We start from the raw sequence: 23898 nt of genomic DNA, 5'->3' as shown, positions 1-23898 counted from the left end.
ATTTAGTGACCTATCAGATTTGGGGTTTGAAGAAGAGGTTTTCTGACTCCAAGTTCTAGGATTTGGTTACTTTCTATATAACATTTTCAGTGATTAGTTTATCCTGTTCTTCTCCATTTTATTTATACTGTGTCTTGGGCTTTAAACTTTCCTTTCAAACTAAGATCATGATCCCAACCGGTATGTTTTTTTAAAAAAACATATCTAACATTAACACATTTTAACCCAAACATTTATTTTTATTATCAATGTATAGTTTTACCAAGTAACATTAAACTCCTTTCTAGGGGAAGTAAGAATCAGGTTCTTAGTGCATCTCCCTATTTTTTTCTCACTTATTTTATCTCAGTTATCTATTGCTATATAACAAACTCCCCCACAATTTATTGGCTTAAACAACAATTTTCTTTGCTCACAGTTCTGTGAGTCAACAATTTGGGCTGAGCTCAGCCAAGCAGTTCCTCTGTTGGTGTCTCATGTGGCTCTGGTCATCTGGTGGCTTAACCAGGACTGGGTGGTCTAAGATGGCCTCACATAGATGTGTAGGGTGTAGCACTGGTTGTCTTCTGATCCATGTGTCTCTAGAAAAGTTCAGGTTTCTTCACCTAGCATTGTAGCTTTCCAGGAGGACGAGAGCAAAAGCTGCAAGGTGTCTTCAGGACTAGACTTTGAAGTCACACAACATTCCTTCTGTGGCAAAGCAAGTTACAAGGCCAGCTCAGATTCAGAGAGTGACAGAGAGACTCCACCTCTTGTTGGGAGTAGCTGCAAAGAATTTGTAGCCATTTAAAATCTGCCACATTAACCTTTTGTTGGTATAGTTGGTAGTTTAAGTTATTTTTGACATATAATATTTATCCTTTATTCTCACAAATATGTATTCAAGTTTACTTGTTGCATGTTAATTTAATTTCACTCTTTGTTCATAGTTTATTCTCTTAGAAAGTACCTTTCCATCTGCTTTCAAAAACGTGTCACCTCTGTGGTGATCTTAACAGCTGTGAGACTTTGCTGATGTTACTTTTGGGCTCCCATGTCTTAATATATTCCCTGTCTTAAAAGAGATTTTTCTTGTATTTATAATTTTATATTTTTCTTTTTAGCTTCTCTATTCTTAGAGATCTGAAAAATGAGATCCAAAGACATTCTTGTATTATAACCTTCTTTCTTTTTGACAGAGTGTAAGATCTTGTCTTTAAAGGTTTAAAACTTGACAAATAAGTGTCTGGGGTCATTCTTTAAGGGTAATTGCTGAGAAATACTCTGTGCCCTCTTGTTAACCAGGCTGAAATCATCTTTCACTTCAGAAAAATTTTCTTTGAATTTTTTCCCTCTGATCTTGATTTGTATAGTCCTGGCATTTTCTCTTTTCTTTCTTATCATTATCTCTGCATTGGAAACCTTTTTTTCTGTTTTTAGGCTTATGATTCTAGACCTGTAATATGTCCATTTGTATAATTGGGATTTTCTGTATTAATGTATTTTTAGAATCCCTGACTTTGTGCTCTGCAGTATCAACTCTGCTCTTTTAAATGTTCATGGATATTTAGTTTAGTATTTATAAGCTGGGTACAGGTTTATATATCATTACACATTCCTTTTGGAATATAGTTATTTCTCTTTTAAATCCCCTTTAAACTAGGCATTATTAGTTCATTCCAAGACATATCATCTATGTGTTTAATAAATTTATCTTTTTTCCCCATGATGAAATTGGGAAATTGTGTTTAGAAGAAAGAAAAAAGATTACCCATGGTTTTGCCACTCTAGAAACAATCTCTATTATACCATATTAACTTGTTTCTTTTCAGCCCTTTTTTAGGAATTTTTATTTGAAGTGTAACACCCGTATTGGAAAAGGCACATATTTTAAGTGTGCAACTCAGTTATCAAGAAGTAACTATACCTGAGTAACTACCATTTAGGTTAAGTATGGAACACACTACCAGCATCCCAAAAAGCCCACTCATGTTTCCTCCCAAATCTTATACCCCTTTCTCCTTCCCAAAGATAAGTACTCTCCTTTTCATTTTGTTTCAGTGGAAGATGCTTAGATTTGGTTCTGATTTAAACTAGTTCTGTAGGTGTGGTTTTTTGTTTTTTGTTTTTTGTTTTTGTGGTATGTGGGCCTCTCACTGTTGTGGCCTCTCCCGTTGTGGAGCACAGGCTCTGGACGCGCAGGCTCAGTGGCCATGGCTCACGGGCCCAGCCGCTCCGCGGCATGTGGGATCCTCCCGGACCAGGGCACGAACCCGTGTCCCCTGCATCGGCAGGAGGACTCTCAACCACTGCGCCACCAGGGAAGCCCTGTAGGTGTGTTTTTAAAAGCATATTTGACCTTATTGATGTTTTAGTAAAAAATATTAGCAATATGTGTGTGTGTGTGTATATATATACACACACACACACATAGAATCATTATGCTGTATACCTGGAACTGATACAATATGGCAGTTCTATCTCAATTAAAATAAAATAATAAAGAAACAACAGAAAAAATATTAGGGTATCATTTAAAAATTCAGCTTATGTTTTGATTCAAATCCCTATTCCCACAATCTTAGATATCAGGTTTACAGGTTGACAGTGGATAAAATATTTTAAAATTCTCAGTATGAGGTTGGAAAATCAGATTTTGAAGATGGCTAGCGTTACTGGTAGTTAAGATATATGTGTCCTGTTCACCTTTAATCTGAGGTGATATTTTCTGCATCTGTCGCAGACTAGCTTTAGAGTTGAAAAGAACACGTGCCAGAAGCACCCAGTGTCCTCAGGCATTAGTCTCTGTTGTTTCCTCTTTGATGCTTTCATAATTGTGTAATTTTTAGCTTAAAACTGTATAACAAATGATTGTTTTCCCCCAGCCATAAAACCTTCCCCAGGCCCAGCTCCATAGGATCTTGGTGTAACCCTGTGTCTACTGCCCCCTGCACTGCATGAGCTGCCCTTGCAGTAAGAGCTTCCGGAAATTTTTGACGCCTTAGCCTCTGCTGCCTCTGGGCTCCCATTCCTGAATCAGTCATTTACTCTCTTATTCATTTTTCTTTCTCTAGACTATAGAGCATTGCTTCTTAAAAAACAGCAGACTTGACACACAACAAGTTACTTTTCAAAAAAACTTCATTTGGGCTCTTGGTCCTACTCAGCCTACCTCTGAAGCCTTTTTGATTTTGTAACCCATTCTCCACAATATCGTTCCTCAACCTTCTGCAGTATCATTAGCACTCCGGACATTTGTCCTTACCTCCTATCTTATTGTTAAAATAGACAAGAATGAATATCTTCTTCCAGATCTATCACCTCAAAATATTTATGTTTCATCTCTCTTTTTCCCCTTTCCATTAGGTTCCTAATTTTCTCATTGGCTTCTTCGTCCAGGTCAATAATCCACTGGTTTTTGTTTTGTTTTGTTTTGTTTTTAGACCATCAGTCAGTTCTTTTCTCTATTTTCAAAACTCACTTGATCCCACTGTCTTACCTCCCTACCAGTATATTCAGTTTCTCATCTATTATTAGACATCAAGAATTAGTAGTTTACCTGTTGCTTTTAGTTTCTCAAAGTCAACACTCGCTTTTAAGCCCCTGCATCTGTCTTCCTTTCATCATTCAATTAAGCCCCAAAAGGTCACTAGTAAAAGCTCCTGAAAACCAAGTTAGCCTTTTCTCAGACTTTTTTTAGCTATATAATGTTAATTTTTTTAAAAGAAAAATCTTCCCCTCCTATTGCTTTAATGCTAACCATGCTAAGCAGTTTTCCTTGCCTGTTTGCTAAATATCTCCATCTCTTAGGCCAGTTTCTTCCTTACCATCCTTCCAAAAGCAGATATTCTCCAATATACAAGTCTTAGTCCTCTAACTTTTATGCATCTTCTTCTTGCAGTTGGCGTTTAATTATATGTTAGTGATGCTTGACCCATTTATCCAATTGCCTTTACTGTGTAATCTCACTAGATGTTATTATATACTTATCCTTCAGTATTCCTAATGTGGTCAATTGATTGCATTATGGGGCCAGACTAGAGACCTGAGAAAGCATCCTAGTTTTCTTGTTTCTCTTTGCATCCCTAAATTCAAATGGGCATCAAGCTTATGAATTTTTCCTCACCAATATCTCTGAAATGTGGACCATACTATTCTAGCTCCACTGCCTTAGATAAGCATTTATTAGTATCTCTGCCATGGATGACTGCAGTAATCTCCTAACTGGTCTCTAAGCTCTTTCCATCATTCCACTGATTTCTCAGCACTGCTTATGGGGAGAGCTCTCCATAATGCAAGTCTGATTTTGTTAGTCCTTGACCTGAAATATATCAATGGCCCCATTAAAGGCAGCAACAAGATGAGGTTTGCCACCCTTATTACTGTTAATCAACATGGTTCTAAAAATTGTAGCCAATTAGTAATAGGAGAAAACAAAATGGAATATAAATATTTTTAAAAGGTAGAAAATTTTATCATTATTTGTACTTCATACTATTGTCAAATGTTATAATCCAAGAACATCAACTTTAAGCCTATTAAAAATAATAAGTGTTCAATAAGGTCAATAAAGATATACAAAAATGAATACCATGTGGATACCAGTAATCATCAGTTAGAAAATAAAATGGCAAAAATTACTTTTACATGGCAAAAACTATGTGTGTGTATGTATGATACATAGAAGAATAAAAATTTTTAAATGTGCAGGACTCTAGATAAATAAAATTATATACCTTCACTAAGGGACTTTTTAAAAAGACTAGAATAAATGAACAGACATATCATGTTCTTGCAACAGAACACGTTTGTTTTTTCTTACGGCTGTCATTATTTTAGGCCTTTTTCATCTTATAAAGATATTACGTTTGCCTCCTAACAGGCCTTTGTCTTTTTGGAACGCGTGGTCAGTCACTCCTGTGATTGCTCTTTGACTAATCTGACCATTAACTTTCTGCCATACTAGTTATATACCAGTTTTAATTTACAAATCAACATAGATAAATTGTCATCCTCATCATGTCCTCTCAGAAAACTTTCAAGAGGCAGCTTATTACCTCCATAGTAGAGTCTGAACTGTTAATCTTACTTTCAAGACTCAATATTATCTATGTTGCTTTCTAATTTTATTTCTCAACCATCCTATGTAATCTCCCTATTTCATACCAATTATATTTCATTATTTGTGATCTCCATGTGTTTGCCACTTTTTCCCTCACTGTCCTCCACTTCTGCCTGGGCAAAGTATTTTTCCCTTTCCAAGTCCTGGACAAGGTCTTCTATTCCTTCTCTCCTTTCTCTTTTTTTTCTTCAGTACGTATTCGAGTGCCAGCCATCTGTCAGGAGTTACATAGTGAATTTATGCAAACTCCCTGATATGTATGTACTAAATAAATGTTGAATGAATGAATGAATGAAAAGACCTTTTTTTAGTATATTAGTCAACACTTTCCTTACTTTTACTTAAACTCCATACTGATTAACATAATAAACCACGTTCTTCTCTGTAGTCACCTCCTTCCGGAAGCTGGTTGAGTAAATAAGACGTATTTTCTTTAGCCTGTTATTTAATACATTGCAACATAATGTCTGGGCTGCTTTTTCAAAATTTAGAGTTGACTGTGATTTCTTTCATTCTCTTTACATCTCTCTGCTTATTTTTCTTGTTCATTTTTGCTAAAGAGGTCATATGTCATACAGATAATTATAGTAGTTTGAACAAGTTTCCCAAGGGCAAAAGCAATTGTCCACAAAATTGAGAGAAAGGAGTATAATGATAAATAGGAAATGGAAAACTTGTCAATAAAGTAAATCTCTTCATGGGTCTGTAGGGCTTCTTTGTTATATTAACAGCCATATTAAATCATTTGAAGTGTTACCTTATCAGTGGCACGTGTAAACATTTTAATAAAATGGAGAAAATTGATAAATTAAGGAATATAAATTCATTTTCTAAATTATACATGTATTTAAAGTCTGATATTTTCATTATAATGTTTCCTTTTCCAAAATTTGCATTTATAGGATCATTATTATTGAGGATGTTTTATGACAAGTCTTCTTTGATCCACCAGTGATTAAATTTTTATTATAAACTCCTTATTGACTGGATTTGTTTCTTTAATACCCTTGGGTCTACTGTAGAACTTAGCCCAATACTTTGCACATAGGAAATGGTAAAATATTTGTTTAATACAGTTGCTCTCAAGCATTCCACGTATAACAATGTCATGATGTATACGCTATAGCTGTATTCAGAAATTAATGGGCTATAGTGATAGATAATAAATTTCTATTCAGTTTTTCAAGAATGCTTCATTATATGTGTTGAAGAAATTGACATATTAGGGTATAGCAAGAAATTCATATTTCTAATTAGTGCGCTTATTCTTAAAACTTAGCAATATCTATTGTGCTGTTCAAAGTAAAACTGAAATAACTAAAAATAGAAGTTATATGGACTCTTACCCTATTCATTATTTTCCACTACCCTAGGAAATAGCAGCTTTTAAAAATAATAATGAAAAAGGCTGATCCTGTCTTCAAACTTTACACTAAACAAAGAAGTATAAAACTTTTTGACAAACCATTTTTCCTGTAATTTTCATTTTGAGTTTTATTGAAAAGGTTTGTGTTTTGATCTCAGATTAAAGGAAACTTAGGGGAGATAGGGATGAAATGTACTGCAGTGGGGGCTTGCAGGTTAAGAAATAAGTTTTCTACTTGAATATCCTTGCAGAAGATGTAGAGACTGGAGGCTCCTACCCTGTGGTGTCCACATGCACAGTCACCGCAAGGGGAGAGGGTCACACAAGATAGGCCTTGGCAGCCAGCCTTCAAGAAACCCTAGACGGGAGTCAGACAGGAGCCAGAAAAAAGCCTCTCTCAAAAGATTAAGAGTTTCATCAGAGGACTTATAATGCAATTTAGTTACCTTTAAGCTAGAACTTTCCGTTTTTCATTTATTCTTTTTTTGTTGTTGAAGTATAGTTGATTTACAATATTGTGTTAGTTTCAGGTGTATAGCATAGTGGTTCAGTAGTTTGGCAGATTATATTCCATTACAGGTTATTATAAGATAATGGGTATAATTCCCTGTGCTGTACAGTATGTCCTTGTTGTTTATCCATTTGATACGTAGTAGCTTGTATCTGTTAATCCCATACTCCAAATTTGTCCCTCCTCTCTTCCTTCTTCCCTTTGGTAACCATAAGTTTGTTTTCTATATCTGTGAGTCTGTTTCTATTTTGCATGTATACCCATTTGTAGTATTTTTTAGTTTCCACATGTAAGTGGTATCCTATGGTATTTTCTTTCTCTGGTCTTCATTTATTCTTATTTATTCCACTGCCTAGAACACTTTCCTTCTCTCCATTGTATCCCTGCTCCACAAACAAAGGCTCTCTGGCTTAGCCATACTTCTTTTTTTTTTTTTTTTTTTTTTGCGGTATGCGGGCCTCTCACTGCTGTGGCCTCTCCCGTTGCGGAGCACAGGCTCTGGACACGCAGGCTCAGCGGCCATGGCTCACGGGCCCTGCCGCTCCGTGGCATGTGGGATCTTCCGGAACCGGGGCATGAACCCGTGTCCCCTGCATCGGCAGGCGGACTCTCAAACACCACGCCACCAGGGAAGCCCAGCCATACTTCTTTAAGCCACAGCTTAGATAATATGTCCTCCTGAAAGCATCCACTTTCCTCACATTTGGTTATAGTGACCCTTTTCCTATTTCTACTAGACCCTGTCATTCCTCTATCATGGTTCACATCACTCTGCGCTGTAGGTATCTATTTACTTATTAATCTCTCTGCTGGACTCCAGATCTGTGGAGACGGAGACGAGGACCATCTTGTTTACTGTAATATCTCCAGCATACTTCTGACACAGAAGAGGTGCTCAGCAAATATTTGTTGAATAAATGGATGAATATAAGTATATATGTATATGTGTATTATATTTTAGATAGCTTCGTAGTGCAGAGGAGTATTTTACTAACAGCTCCTGGGACATAAAAGAAAGCTCCCTATGAAACCTCTAATTAATACAGGCAGACCTCGGAGATATTGCAGGTACGGTTCCAGACCACCACAATAAAGCGAATATCTCAATAAAGTGAATCACACAAATTTTTTGGTTTCCTGGTGCATATAAAAGTTATGTTTACCCTCTATTGTAGTCTGTTAAGTGTGCAATAGCATTAGGTCTAAAAAAAAGTACATACGTTAATTTTAAAAATACTGTATTGCTAAAACACGCTAACCATCATCTGTGCCTTCAGTGAGTTGTAATCTTTTTGCTGGTGGACAGTCTTATCTCAATGGTGACGGCTGCTGAAGGCTGGGGTGGCCGTGACAATTTCGTAAATAAGATAGCAGTGAAATTTGCCGTATTGATTGACTTCCTTTTACAAACAACTTCTTATACTATGTAATGCTGTTGGATAGCATTTTTACCCACAGTAGAACTTCTTTCAAAATTGGAGTCAGTCCTTTTAAACCTTGCTGCTGCTTTGTCAACTAAGTTTATATAATATTCTAAATCCTTTGTTGTCATTTCAACAGTCTTCACAGCATCTTCAACCAGGAATAGATTACATCTCAAGAAATCACTTTCTTTGCTTATCCATAAGAAGCAACTCCTCATCTGTTAAAGTTTTATCATGAAATTGCAGCAGTTCATTCAATTGAATCACAATTCAATCAGGCTCCACTTCTAATTCCAGCTCTCTTGCTGTTTCCACAGCATCTGCAGTTACTTCCTCCACTGAAGTCTTCAACTCCTCAAAGTCATCCATGAAGGCTGGAATCAGCTTCTTCCACATTCCTGTTCTTGTTGATAGTTTGACCTTTCCCCACGAGTCATGGATGTTCTTAATGGCATCTGGAATGGTGAATCCTTTCCAGAATGTTTTCAGTTGACTTTGCCCAGATCTATCAGAAGAGTCACTATCTATGGTAACCTTATGAAATGTTTTTCTTAAATAATAAGACTTAGAAGTCGAAATTACTCTTTGGTCCATGAGCTGCAGAATGGATGTTGTGTTAGTAGGCATGAAAACAACATTAATCTAATTGTACATCTCCATCAAAGCTCTTGGGTGGCCAAAGTGCATTGCCAATGAGCAGTAATATTTTGAAAGGAATCTTTTTTCTGAGTAGTAGTTTTCAACAGTGGGCTTAAAATATTCAGCAAACCATTTTGTAAGCAGAGGTGCTGTCATCCAGGCTTCGTTGTTCCATTTCTGGAGAACAGGCAGAGTCAATTTAACATAATTCTTAAGGGCCCTAGGATTTTCAGTATGGTAAGTGAACATTGGCTTCAACTTAGAGTCACCAGCTACATTAGCCCCTGATGAGAGAGTCAGTCTGTCCTTTGAAGCTTTGAAGCCAGGTATTGACTTCTCTTCTTGAGCTATAAAAGTCCAAGATGGCGTCTTCTTCCAAAAGTAGCCTGTTTAGTAGTCTAAACATTGGGAGTCTGTTGTTTAGTGTAGCCAGCTCATTATCTTAGTTTGATCTTCTGGATTAACTTGCTGTAGCTTCTGTATCAGCACCCTCTGCTTCAACTTTTATGTTATGGAGAGGGCTTCTTTCCCTAAACCTCATAAACCGAGCTTTGCTCCTCCAAATTTTTCTTCTGCAACTTCCTCACCTCTTTCATTTCTTCATAGAACTGAAGAGAGTTAGGGCCTTGCTCTGGATTAGGCTTTGGCTTAAGGGAATGTTGTGACTGGTTTGATCTTCTATCCAGACCACTAAAACTTTCTCCATGTCAGCAATAAAGCTGTTTCACTTCCTTATCATTCGTGTGCTGACTGGAGTAGCACTTTTAATTTCCTTCAAGAACTCTTTTTTTTGCATTCAAAGCTTGGCTAACGGTGAAAGAGGCCTGGTTTTGGGCCTGTCTTGGTTTTTTTGTTTGTTTGTTTTGGTTTTTTTTTGTGGTACGTGGGCCTCTCACTGCTGTGGCCTCTCCCATTGCGGAGCACAGGCTCCGAACGCGCAGGCTCAGCGGCCATGGCTCACGGGCCCAGCTGCTCCGCGGCATGTGGGATCTTCCCGGACCGGGGCACGAACCCGTGTCCCCTGCATCGGCAGGCGGACTCTCAACCACTGCACCACCAGGGAAGCCCTGTCTTGGCTTTTGACACGTCTTCCTCACTAAGCTTAATCATTTCTAGCTTTTGGTTTAAAGTTAGAGACATGCGACTTTTCCTTTCACTTGGACACTTAGAGGCCATTGTAGGGTTGTTAATTGACCTGTCCTGGGGAGTAGAGAGGCCTGAGGAGAAGGGAGCGAGATGGGGCAGATGGCCAGTTGGTGGAGCAGTCAGAGCACAAACAACGTTTATTGATGAAGTTTGTTTTCTCGTATAGGCACAGCCGTGGCACCCCAAAACAATTACAATAGGAATGTGAAAGATCACTGATCACAGATGACCATGACAAATATAGTAATAATGAAAACACTTGAAATATTGCAAGAATTACCAAAATGTGACACAGACACAAAGTGAGCAAATGTTAGAAAAATGGTGTCAGTAGACTTGCTTGATGCAGGGTTGCCACCTTCAATTTATAAAAAAACACAGTATCTTCAAAGTACAATAAAGCAAATCACGATAAGACCAGGTATACCTGTATTCATGGTGCTCAGAAATTCCATTTATCCCCCAAATCCTATAAAACTTTTTGCCTTTACCCAGATCTCTGACCTCACACCTGATTAGGTGCTCGTTACCACGTTTGAGGCTCTACTCAAGAAAATCTTTGGAGGAGGAAAATCACTGCGCATACATGGATTCATTCATTCATTTATTCAACAAGCATTTATTAAAGGTTTATTATATACAAAACACAAGGAATACAGATTTGCTCAAGACATGTAATCACTGACTCTAAAAAGATCCTGTTTAGGTTTAGTTGTACAAAAGTGTTTACATCCATATGTGAATGTTGTTAGAAAACAGAAGCTATATTGCCCAGAGTACTGTCACTTTCTTCTTAGTTGTCATAAAGCATAGAGCCTAATTTATTGTGCAAGTGTGGTAATGTGCTCAGCTCTGATGCCTGAAAGATTTTGCTCCATTTGTTCCCTTTAGAACAGATTTTTAAAAAATCTGTATTTCCTTAATTTGGCCCTGTGGGTTTTAGCCCATTTAGAACTCACTAGGGTACAAATCTCAAATAAAATGAGTAAAATAAAAATGTTGTTATTAACCATAGTTTAAATGGGTAATAAAATTTTCTACTGCGTTTGAGTAGAAATTCTGGATACTTGCTTACGTATCAATAGAATAAGATCGGGAAGCTATGTAAACTTTTGGTTAAGAACGCTTCAGGTAGGACTAGTGTTTTTCTTTAAAGATAGTTCAGTCATGTTTCTTCTTTCTTAGTCCTCCTCCCAATTCACGGTCTTCCTACCACATATCAACCTACCAGATTTGAAGCTTAGATTCTAAATAAAAATGTGAAAATACGGCACAAGGTGTTTTCCATTGTATTAGTGGCAAATTAACCTCTTCTTTCTCCTCAAGAAAGGAAGAGAAATTTTCCTTTAGAAGATTACTTGAATAATGCTAAATTTCTTTTTAGTCAACAACAAAAAATTCCTGCACATAAAGTACTCCCAAAGAAGTCCAGGTTAGTGCACAGGACAGAAGTCCTGTTAATTGATATACAGTCAGCCTTCTGTACCCACGGGTTCCCCATCCACACATTTAACCAACTGCGGATTGAATATTAGGGGAAACAAATTCCAGAAAGTTCCAAAGAACAAAACTTGATTTGCCACACACTGTCGACTATTTCTGTAGCATTTACATTGTATTTACAACTATATACATGGCATTTACATTGTATTAGACATTATAAGTAGTCTAGAGGTGATTTAAAAGTATATGGAAGAATGTATATGGGTTACATGCAAATACTACAGCATTTTATATAAGGGGCTATAGCATCCATGGATTTTGGTGTGTGTTGGGGTCCTGGAACCAGTCCCCTACAGATACTAAGGGAGGATTGTATATCAGGGGTTCTATATTAGAGGTTCTCATTTCTGGCTGCATATTAGACTCTTCCCTATGTATTTATAATACTCAGCTGGTGAATGCTCTGGATTAACTTTTGGGGGGCCAGGGGTTGAGACTCTGAAGGAAATGATTGATTTTCTCTCCCCTCCCCTCAAAATGTATATACCCACAAAATATTGCATTGTGGACTTTCTGAAGCCCATCTGTGGACCTTGGTTTAAAGACCCCCAGCTGGGGCTTCCCTGGTGGCGCAGTGGTTGAGAGTCCGCCTGCCGATGCAGGGGACACGGGTTCGTGCCCCGGTCCGGGAAGATCCCACATGCCGCGGAGCGGCTGGGCCCGTGAGCCATGGCCACTAAGCCTGCGCGTCCGGAGCCTGTGCTCTGCAACGGGAGAGGCCACAACAGTGAGAGGCCCACGTACCGCAAAAAAAAAAAAAAAAAAAAAAAAAGACCCTCAGCTGTAGATCAGCCCTAGATGATACCAATGAAGCTGCTCCCAGGACCACACCTTGAGGACCAGTGCTATGAGGATGGCAGTCATCTGTCTTACCAAGCCCTCCAGGTGATTCTAATGCATGCCAAAGCTTGAGAACTACTGCCCAATAGAAATGCCTCTAGGAAACTACAGTTTAATAGTATGCTTTTGTCTCAATTGAGGGTTGAGATGTTTATTTTAAAAACAGCCATGTGAAGAATGACTTGTATCTCTTGTAAATCCACTCTTTTGGTATTGAATGCTTTTTGTAGTGGAGGTATATTATTATATATTTCTCTTATAGTCAAGTTCTAGAAAAAACTTCATCTCCCCTGATAAACTGGTAAATTTATTATGCTGTTTGCTTATCTTACATTACTGTTTGCATTTGTCAGCTCTGCTGTCAGAAGGTGGAGATAGAGCTCAATTTCATACCCCATTTTAGCAGTTATTCTTAGCCTCTTTTTCCTAGTATAATTATCGGCCCCTTATCCCCATTTCATGTGTGTTCTTTTAATGAAATGGCTTTTCTGTGGCCATGTTAAAGGATAATTTTCAAAATGGCAGTCATGGCTCTCATACAAATATAGCATGAACATGTGTCAAAGACCTTATGTAACTTGTGAAGGATTTTACAACTAGCTCAAAGGAGCCGAAGAAAAAACACATATAGGCAATTGCTGAATGTGAAAATGAATTTACTAATAGGTGCAGAACCAGTCAGTATCTATAAGGCAGTAACATTTAATGATTAGAATCATCTCTTGGGAGACAGGATGAGGCATCAGTTGCATCTCCACAGGGCAACCTTCATTTGCAATTTTAATGGCTGAGAATCATTTGATTACTATCAGTTTTCTATAACTTTAGAGATGTAAAATAATCCAGTCAAAGACATTGGAAGGCATAGACCCCTATAGAATCAGGTAACCCTGTGGGGCTCTAGGACAATGCCAGCATTCTGCTGAAAGAACACCTAGCAATCTTTTTGCTGATTGCAATCTTTCACAGTTTTTCCTGACAGCAAGGTAAGGAGCAAAGAAATGAGTCCTCATATAGGAGACTGAAACGGAGAAAGAGGATCTTCGGTAGATGAGGAAGGAGATATCCTGTTATCGTCTTCTCATTCTCTATGCTGACTCTGGCCTTGAAGGAGTCTTCATGGCAGGAGTGCATTCCCGGGGATGGGAGGGAAAGACGGCTTGTTGTGGAGAAGCAGGATGAGACCTGGGAAAGATTCCTTGCTGTGTTTGACAAGCTAAAGCAATGAGTGGATCTCATCCAGTAAAGCAGATTTTTTATTATCATGTCATCTGTTTGTTTATTTTTTGGTCTTTTTGTTAACTCTTATTTTTAGCAGTCTTTTTTTTTTTTTTAATGTCTTTTAGGCTGGCCTCAGATAGGTAGTATGGGAAATTAAGAAAAAGCCCCAGGGGCTTCCCTGGTGGCGCAGTGGTTGAGAATCTGCCTGCCAATGCAGGGGACACGGGTTCGAGCCCTGGTCCGGGAAGATCCCACATGCCGCGGAGCGGCTGGGCCCGTGAGGCACAGCTACTGAGCCTGCGTGTCTGGAGCTTGTGCTCTGCAACAAGAGAGGCCGCGACAGTGAGAGGCCTGTTCACCGCGATGAAGAGTGGCCCCTGCTCGCCACAACTAGAGAAAGCCCACGCACAGAAACGAAGACCCAACACAGCCAAAAATAAATAAATAAAATTTAAAAAGAAAAAGCCCCATGTTTACCCTAAGTTATAGAATGCCTTTAAGGCCATTGGGGTGGTGATGGTAATTAATGAGTGCCCCCTAACCCGAGACCCACAGCGACCACACCGTCACCTTTCTTTACCAGGAAGTCTCTACAGTGCCTTCCTTAGAGAATCTGGAGCTGCATTGTTAGTTTACTAAAGTGCTTCTTACCTTATTATTTTTTTAATTGTTAGCTTTTTAAAACTTATAGCACTAGATGGGGTTTAATTAATTAGTTAATGGAGAAATAGTGTTTGCATTAATTTGAGTCAATCTGTTCATAATTCTGTATCATTGCAGTTTTAGGTCTTTCTCATATTACCAATTAACGTAGTACAGAATTACGAACATTTGCTGATTCAGTGGCCTTGACATCTGTTAGTTATAAGTTCTGAGTAATTAAGAAGCTGGATTGAAGGGTGCTAAATAGGGATTCAGAAAGGTAATTTACTGATACCTTATATTAGAAGCTTAAGTCTCATTTCTCTGATTCTTTTCTCCATAATAGTTGACACTTAACATACAGAAAGGCCCAGCACTTGGAAAAAAATGTACATAGGTGAGACGGATAAATTTGTATAATGATCTTTGTATCCCGTGGTATAAAAATTTACAGTTGCAGGATTAGGCAGATGATGAGTGTCAGTTGGCCTTCTGTGAGGCACTATTTTCAGTGGACAGACTCAACAGATTTAGGTTCTGGTTCCAACTCTGCTGCTCTAGTGTGGTTATGAGAAAAAATTAATCTCTGCGATCTTAATCTATAAAGTACATTCTTTGAGCTAATCTTCATTGTGTCATTGTTATGACATGGAACATGACATGGTCCATGCCCTCAAAAGAGCTGAAGACTCATGTGTCAATAAATAAGCACAGCTGACTATTATAGGTACAGCAAATGACTTCACAGAGGAGGTAATGCTTAAACGGATTCTTCCCCAAAGAGGTGTCATCTCCAGGCAAAACAAGGTGAGGGGCAGAGGGAAAGGGAAGGAGAAAGAGGTTATTCAGGGGAGGGGATCAGTGAGAGGATAAGAGCACAGAGGCATGAACAAGATGCCAGGATTTGAGTGTGTGAGCCTGGTGCAGTGGGAATAAAAGAAGTGGGTAGCAACCAAATCTTGAAGAGTCTGGTTTTTAATGCTTAAATTAAAAAAGTGTGACTGAAAGGTCTCTAATGCTTTCTCTAGCTTGGATTCTGATCTGAGATATTGTTAATGAATGATAAGGAGTTAATATGTTCTGATTAATCTGAGCAGTTCCTGTATTCTATAGTGACAGCCAGGTAATTAGATTGACCAGGACTGTGAGTTCCCTTATATAACTTTCAGCCTTTGCAACCATTAAAGGACGGGAAATACAGTGCAAATAACTTTGGTCAATTCCCTCTCCTGCTACTTCATCCTTCATGTTACTATCTACATTTTTTCATTTCTTCTTCTTATTTTATTGTGGAAAATTTCAAATGTATAAAAAGCAAACGATAGGATAATGCACTTCCATTATCCAGCTTCAACAATTATCAACATTCTTGTTTTGTTTATTCCTCTACTCATGTCCCACGCCTCATTCATTATTATTATTATTGCTATTATTGTTGTTGTCATTATTATTCTTACTATTTTTAGGTATCATCTACATACAGTGAAATGTACAAATCTTAGATATAGGTTTTTGACAGATACACTGTGTAATCTACATCCCATCTCAATACAAAACATTTGCATCTTCCTCCAAATTTCCCTTGTACCCCTTTCCAGACTTTCCCTAGCCCCATCCCTCCCTCCAGCTGAAAAGACAAAACAAACCAAAGCCCTAATTTTTTTTTTCATCTTAGATTAGTTTTACCTGTTTTAGAACTTATATGACGGAATCTCCTGAATGTACTCTTTTGTTTCTGGCTTCTTTCACTCCACTTATTATCCGTGGGATTCATCCACGTTCTCTCCATTGTGTTGCTTAGCAACATTCTGTTGCACGAATTTACTACAATTTGTTACCCATTCTTTTGTCTGTCTTTTGGTTGTTTCCAGTTATGTGGTATTGTGAATGGAGTTGCTGTGTACGTCCTTGCATACATTGCTTTGTGAAGATGTTTTCATTTCTGTTGGAAACCCCTCTAGGAATGGAATCACTAGGTATATGTTTAACTTTATAAGGAATGGGCAGTTTTCCAAAGAGTGGTTATACCGGCAAGGTATGAGAGTTAGAGCTGCTCTACATCCCTGCTAACGTATGATATTGTCTATCTAAAATTAAAATTTTAGCCATTCTCATGAGTAAGTAGTGGTATCTCATGGTGGTTTTTATTTGCATTTCCTTGATGCCTAATGATGGTGAATATTTTTATGTGCTTATTGGTCATTCATATATCTTTTTTTATCTGTTAATAAAATTTTTTTTTATTTGTCTTTTTATTATTGAGTTATAGTTGTTCTTTATATATTGTGGATACAAGTTCTTTGCCAGATATATGTTTTGTGAACATTTTCTCCCACTCTGTGTTTTGCTTATTCGGTTTCTTAGCAGTGTCTTTTGATGAGCAAAAGTTTTATTTTTGATTGAGTCTAAGTTATCTAATTTTTATGGTTATTGCTTCCTGTTTAAGAAATCTTAACTTACCTTCAGATTGAGACTATATTCTCCTGTGTTTTCTTCTAAAAGCTTAATACCATTAGCTTTTATATTTCAGTCTGTGGGCCATCCATCTCAAATGAACTTTTGTTTATGGTGTGAAGTTGTGGTTGAATTCATTTTTTTCCATATGGACATCCAGTTCTAGCATCATTTGTTGAAAAGACTTTTATTTCCCTGTTGGATTGTTTTGGTACAATTGTTGAAAAGCAGCTGTCCAAGTGTGGGGTCTATTCCTGAGTATGTTCTGTTCCTTTGACCTATTTGTATATCCTTATTCCAGTATTGCATTGTCTTGATTACTGTAGTTTTATGATAAGTCTTGAGTCAGACAGTGTAAGTAGTATAACTTTGTTGTTCTTTGTCAAGATTTTTGTGGTTATTTTAGGTCCTCTGCCTTTCTACTTCAACTTTAAAAGTCACTTTCTCCATTTCTATTAAAAAGCCTACTGGGATTATGAATTATTTATAAATTAGTTGGGGGGAGAATTAACTTCTTAAATACTGAACCCATGAACATGGTATATTTTCCATTTATTTGGGCCTTCTTTAATTTCTCTCAGCTGTGTTTTAGTGTGGACATTTTGCATATCTGTTGTTAAATGTGTTGCTAAGTATTTTGTTATTTGATGCTATTGTAAATTAATTTTTTGATTGTAATTTAAAATTTTTTTCTTGCTAGTATACAGAAATATGATTGATTTTATATAGTAATCTTATACCCTGAGACATTGCTACACTTACCAAATTTTTAACACACAGTTCCTGAGCACCATGAACTATCTTCCCTTCATGTTTTTATGTGACTTTTTGGACTCGAATGTCCATATCTCCCATGTCTGCCCCTAAAGAGGGCCAGTGTGAATGCCACGGCATTTGTGAAATCTTCTGACACTGCCCCAGTTGGATTCAAAGAGTTCCTCCCCTGAGACTCTCTATTAGAGCACTTTCCACTTTTGGTTTTGAATGAGCCATTCTTTGAAGGCAAGAGCTATACTTTACCTCCTTTTTTATCCCCACAATAGCTAGTATGATGCCGTGGTTCACAGTTTAGGAATGTATCTTTTCAACATTTATCTCAGGACCTATAGGGAATTATGTAGCTCTGGCAGGAAATCCTTACAGGCAACTTCAGTCATTTGGAACCAGTCCCCAAAGTGTATCTTAAAAAGGGAAAATAGACCTTTTTTCAAAAACGTGTCCCTGTGTACTTCCTATTTAAAGAGATGTTCCCTGGTGGATGATCTACTTACACTCTAAAAGACTTAGGCTTTTCTGCCAGTTTTGAACATTTGTAGATTATGTTTCCTTTTTGTTTTCAGGTGGCTGACTGTGCTTGGGATGAAACAATAAAGATATATGATCCTATTTGTCTTACCATGCCTGCTTGAGATAAACTACTCAGAAACAAAGGATATGACTGAAGAACTGCTTAGCAGGAGATAAATGATTGATAACATAGAGTTTATGTTTTTATATACTATTCAGATTTCAAAATTGAAAAATGTATTCTGGAATCAGTTTTGAGGAAGCTGATAAAGACTTTGGCTCACTATTTAAGCCTCTGGTACATGAGCCATATTTCTTAAAATCCTAAGGAATATTGAAGTTATGATATATCTTATAGTATCTATTAAAATATAACCTTTCTAGTATAGAATGGATTAAAATATGAGAGATCTATAGATTATATTGATAGTGATATATTTCATTTTTAATTTGCCATTTTTGATGAAAATATCACTGCCGTTGATAAAAATCACAATAAACTGCATCCCTTGATCATTTATGATTTTATGACACCCCCAACAAGGTTACTTTTTCTAATATAGTATATAACACTATATAATATAGATATACCTATGGTTCAGTAACAGGGCTCTAATAATCACTGATTTATTCAGCAGTTATTTATTGAGCATCTACTGTGTGCTTGATACACGGAATGAATGAGATTCTTTCAAGGACTGGTTGTCTGTCATGCTTTAAGAACATGGATGCAGAGAGTTAAGAGCTTACATGTATTTTACATTTATTAAAATATTTTTAGATATTATACCCATGACCCTATGTCTCTCTTCCTATTTCTCTACAATCAAATTTTTAAAAATCTGCTCACTGGGCAAAAAGTGTTAGGTCCCACCAAGGTTGCAAGCAATTACCCTTGAAACTAAGTAATGAAAGCCCTAAGTAATGCTGTAAACCCTCCTTACTACCTCCCTAAGTCTTGAAAAACCTTTAGGTGTGATGACCTATAAAAAATTAGGTTAAAAGGGAAAAATTAGTAGAATAGACAACTTTGCATAACACTTATGTTTTTATATAATGTTAAAATAAAACGTTATAAATGGCAAAAATTGTCATTAAATTTTTAACAAGTTTTTGAGATTTTTTTAAAGAGCAAAATATACTTGTAGTAATCGGAACAAAAATAAATGTAAATGTATGTATATTGTCTAATTTACATATTTCCCTGTTTACTTGTTACAGAAAAAAAATTAAGACAGCTTACAAAACACAAAAACAAGCCCACAGGAACAAAAGGAGACATAAAGTGGAGCCAGGAGTGGGCTTGAAAATATATGCCTTAAAGTCCTAGAAAGTTGCTACTGGCAGCATCAATGGGAAGTCTGGTCAAGTACACAATGCTGTCCAAGGCCTGAGGGCAAGGACTTCGTCCTAGTCCCTGGCTTGGCCCTAGCACCGTGCCTGGCACATAGAAAGTGCTCAATGCGTATTTGTCAAATGAATGAATGGTCTCACAGAAAGTATAACTCTTTTCAGTTCTTAGACCAATCAGTGCTAATTGTTTTTGAGAGGCCCCCATAGAGAGGACACTGCTTCACATGAATGTCTTGTAAGGTACAAGGTGCTCAAACACATCCTTCGATGGGTCACGATGATTAGGTTGGTGCATAGAGCTGCTCTGTGTTGCATGCAGTTCAATAAAAGTGGGTTCACAGTGAATGTTCTCTGTATGGGCAGAATTTATAATAGACCTTTTTAAATACCTAACCCAGATCATATTTACAGTGAAATGAAATTACTTATTTTTCTTTTAGAATGCAAGAGATTTTATTAAAATAATCTACCATGTATCATTTGAAACAAATACTTGTGATTTAAAAACTAATATCTCTCTTGATTTATTTCCCCTCTATTTCAGGGATGTTAGAGATGTTTAGAACCCTAACTTCATAATACTTAACTCAGGTGCTTGGAGTCTCTCAATCTGAAGGAGGGTGGGTCAACATTTCTTCAGCGAGTTCCCTGAGCTAGGATTGGCAAACTAGAGGAAAAGGAGCTGGATTGTGTCCTGAAAGGGAATGCACATGATTTTTGAATTCTTGGTAACTCACAGGCCGAGCAGCCTCTGGATTTTAGAGGACAACCAGTCATACTTCTAGTTGGGAAAATTAGAATTTGTCTCCTGGCAACTGAGTTCTTGGGTTTCATCCTGCCTGCCTCCCCAAGTTCCTCCTGCACCTGCAGTGACAGCACAGCACTGAGGAGTGGATGCAGGAAAGGGGAACTCAGGTCACTGAGCATCTTCTGTGATCTGGGCATTACATGAGATGCTTTCTGTATCTAATCCCCTTTAATCTTTATAACGTCCCTGCAAGAAAGCCCTCCCATTTTCCAGACAAGGAAACGAAGGCTCTCGGGAGTCACAGCAGCCAGGAAATGTGGAGCTGGAATTTGAAATCTGCTATGACTGGATCTGGTCCTGCCGTGTGGCCACCTTTTCCTAGGAATAACAGAAATTGGCCCACTGAGAAATAGTAAAGCTGTGGGACACTCTGGTGACTAGATCCTGATCGTTCCTGAGAAAACTGGCAAAATTGTGTTTCCAAGTCTAAAGCGCTAAGAAGCTGACCCTGGGTCTGGGGTGACCCTAAAGTATATCACCCCCAGGGAGACCCAGGCTCCCTGGGGGTGATATGATGTAATACACAGGATGAGAGCCACCCATCCCTTCGGCCTTTGGCAGTGAGCGTTCTCTGCATATCTTAGCTATAATTTGACTCTTCCAGCAATGAACTCATTAATTTCTTATTTAACTGGCCTCTTCTTGAAAGAGATAATCCACTTACTTGTTTTTGACTTCCATACTGACTACTACCAAATCTCCTGCCTTCCCCACTTGGGTCTCCCTCAGCCTTTGCACTCACTTTCTTTCAACCAAATTCATCTTGCTCACCAAATGGGCTCCTCCTGCACATGCTTTTTTCATTTGTTGTCAATACTGTCCACCCAGGCTCTCAAGCTAAAGACCTAAGTGCCATCCTTGTTCCTTTCCTTATTCCCACCTCTCCAGTCCAAGGCACATCAAATAGGTCACTAAGTCCTATCCCTCTCACACCCTAAATACTTCTCCATTCTGTCTCTTCCCCTCAATCCAAACACCACTGCCCTAGTTCAAGCCGTCATTAGCTTTTCTCTGGATGATCACAACAGCTTCCTAAATGGTGTGTGTTTCAAGTTCTGTACCCTTGGAGTCATCCTCTTCAACACAGCTGCCGGAGGCTGATCTGAAATGCAATCTGACTACATCAATTTCAGTGTAAACCTTTCCTCTGCTCATAGGACTGTCTACGGGAAAAAGTTCAAGCTTACTAACCAGGCAGCCAAAGTCCTCTGGGGCTAGCCCTTGCCACTCTCTGCAGCATGGCTTCTCTCCACATTGTCGCGAACTTTGTGCTCCAGCAGCACCAGTGTGCTCACTAACTCCCTGTGTAAATAATGCAGGTTTTCATTTCTATCTTAGCTTAAGGTAGTCCGGGTGCGTGGATTACCCTGCTCTTGGCTTGGCAAATTCTTACCCATCATTTATTTGAAAGTCATGTGAAATGACTAAAGAAAAAGTTTGACAACACACAAAAATTAAAATAGCAAAACACACTCTTAGCAAAGCTAAAAGAAGACATATTGGAAGGATATATTTGCGACATATGTAACAAATGATGTAATATCCAGAATTTATAAAGAGCTCTTAAAAATCACTAAGAAGACAACCAAACATAAAAGCAACAAAGGATATCAATAGGAAAACAAATGTTTAATATACTGCAAAAGGATACTTAGTTGAACTTGGTCTCATTGATGACAAAGACTTTTTTTGCTTATTAGTTTGGCAGATATTTAAAATATTGACAATATCCAATATTGGTTAAAGCAAAAGTACCATTATACACCTTTTTGGAAGGCAGTTTGGCAACAAAGGTTTTAAATTAGCCATTGACCCAGCAGTTTCAGGCCTAGGATTCCCTGCCTGTACCCACCAAATCCTTACAGAAGTGTCTAAGAACAAATTTCCAAGGGTAATCATTCCATCAGTGTTTGGTAAAACCTAGACGCCTGTCTGGAGAAGAAAGATTATATGATAGAACAGTCATTTAAAAGAATAAGGTAGAACTGTGTGTGCTGACATGGAAAAACAGATTGTTATTGATATGTGTATTATCTATTTCTGTGTAACAAATCACCCCAAAACTTAGCAGCTTAGAGCAACAAAATTTATTTATCTGACGGTTTCTAGAGGTTTGGAATCCAGGAGTAGTTTAGCTGCATTGTTTTGGCTTAGGCTTAGGTTTTCTCATGACATTGCAGTTAAGCCGTCACCTAGGTCTGCAGACATCTGAAGCTCGACTGGGGCTGAAGGGTCAGCTTCCAAAGTCACTTACGTGATTGTTAGCTGGCCTCAGATGCTCACCGTAGAACCCTGCACTGGCTGGCTGAGTGTCCCTACGACATGGCATCTGGCTTTCCTCCAGACTGAATGATACAAGAGAAAGAGAAAATTCAAGATGGAAGCCTCGGTCTTCTGCACACTAATCTCAGGAGTAACGCCATCACCTCTGCTGCATTCTACTGGTCACTCAGACCGACTGTTGTACAACGTGGGCGGGGTTAACAGGAGTGTAAATATGAGGAAGCCAGCCATCTCTGGGGCCTCTCTTGGAGGCTGGTTACCACAATATGCTTTTATAGACAAATGTGTATGATATCCTAATTTTATTTTTTTTTAAAGGGAGAATTATGTATGTATACATATATGCACAAGAAAAACTGAAAGGTTCACGCCAAACTCTCAACAGTAGCCAGCCCCGTGTAGTGGGGCTGGGGGTGGGGAATATTGAAGACAGCATGTTCACTTATTACTTACAAAGTTTGTTTTCCTTTTATGTACTATAATGAGCATGTATTACTTTTACAATTAAAATAATGAAGTAAGACCGTATTTCCTTCTCCAGGAAGCCTTCTAGGACACACTTCTCGAGGTGATGCTATTGACCTCCTCAGCACTCTCCTGTTTCTGCCACAGGCCCCCAACTGTTGCATGAGTGTCATTGTGTCGCCTCACCTCCCTCTGTGTATCCCTATGGACTAAGATGAGTGCTCATCTTTGAATCCTCTGTGGCTAACAGACTGCCTGGTACAAAATACTAGCTCTGTATATGTTTGTTGAATGAATGAGCTAAAGGATTTATTTAATGCCATCAGAATTTATTGTGTAGCTCCAAAGGTAATGGGAGGTTGAGTCTTGACCCTTGATACCAGTAGGTCAAATAGCTTTTTGACCTTCAGATCTACATTCATGTTCAATTAACCTTGCTAAACATAATATCCTTTCTTTTTTCTTTTTGTTATATTTGGTTCTCTATATCAGATTTGTTATCAATTGTTTGGTTAATGTAATCTGATATCTATTTATATATGCTTATATATTTTGAAGCCCTGAAAAACTGTCATAGTCCCATGAAATTAAAGAAAATAGTTACTGAATGGAACCCTCTCCTCATTTTCTCCCAAATACAAGCTTGTAGTGGACAATGAATACTTTTTTTTTTAATATTTTTAAGCCATTTAGAGTTGGTTTTTTTTTTTTTTTTACACACATAGTATTCTTACTTTTCCCATTTTTCCTTAGAAGAGTTCCCATTTTTCCTTTAGGAGATTAGTAACTGGTGTGGGAGATGGTATTAAATTTTTTTTAAAATGAAAGCCCTAATGGAAAAAATTATATGCAGTA

At 37.9% G+C, this 23898-nt stretch overlaps 1 protein-coding gene across 2 annotated transcripts in view; it reads left to right on the top strand.

Annotated features, from left to right (window-relative positions):
* The window catches only part of PEX7 (peroxisomal biogenesis factor 7), a 99749-nt gene extending 76108 nt beyond the window's left edge, over positions 1-23641 (top strand). The window contains exons 10-11 of one of the 2 annotated variants that reach the window (XR_004352582.1): positions 8720-8931; positions 18188-23641. Coding sequence is in view for 1 of the 2 variants with exons in the window: in XM_032651657.1 (XP_032507548.1) it covers positions 18188-18256 (69 nt within the window). In the remaining variant the exon portion in view is untranslated. The remainder of the gene's footprint in view (positions 1-8719; positions 8932-18187) is intronic. The other variant, XM_032651657.1, reaches the window with a different exon arrangement.
* Positions 23642-23898: the final 257 nt, after the last annotated feature.

The sequence above is a fragment of the Phocoena sinus genome, chromosome 12 (genome assembly GCF_008692025.1).
Source record: "Phocoena sinus isolate mPhoSin1 chromosome 12, mPhoSin1.pri, whole genome shotgun sequence".
NCBI classification, from domain to species: Eukaryota; Metazoa; Chordata; class Mammalia; order Artiodactyla; family Phocoenidae; genus Phocoena; species Phocoena sinus.
Note: the sequence above shows the minus strand (reverse complement) of the source record. Positions and strands in the feature narration are given on the sequence as shown.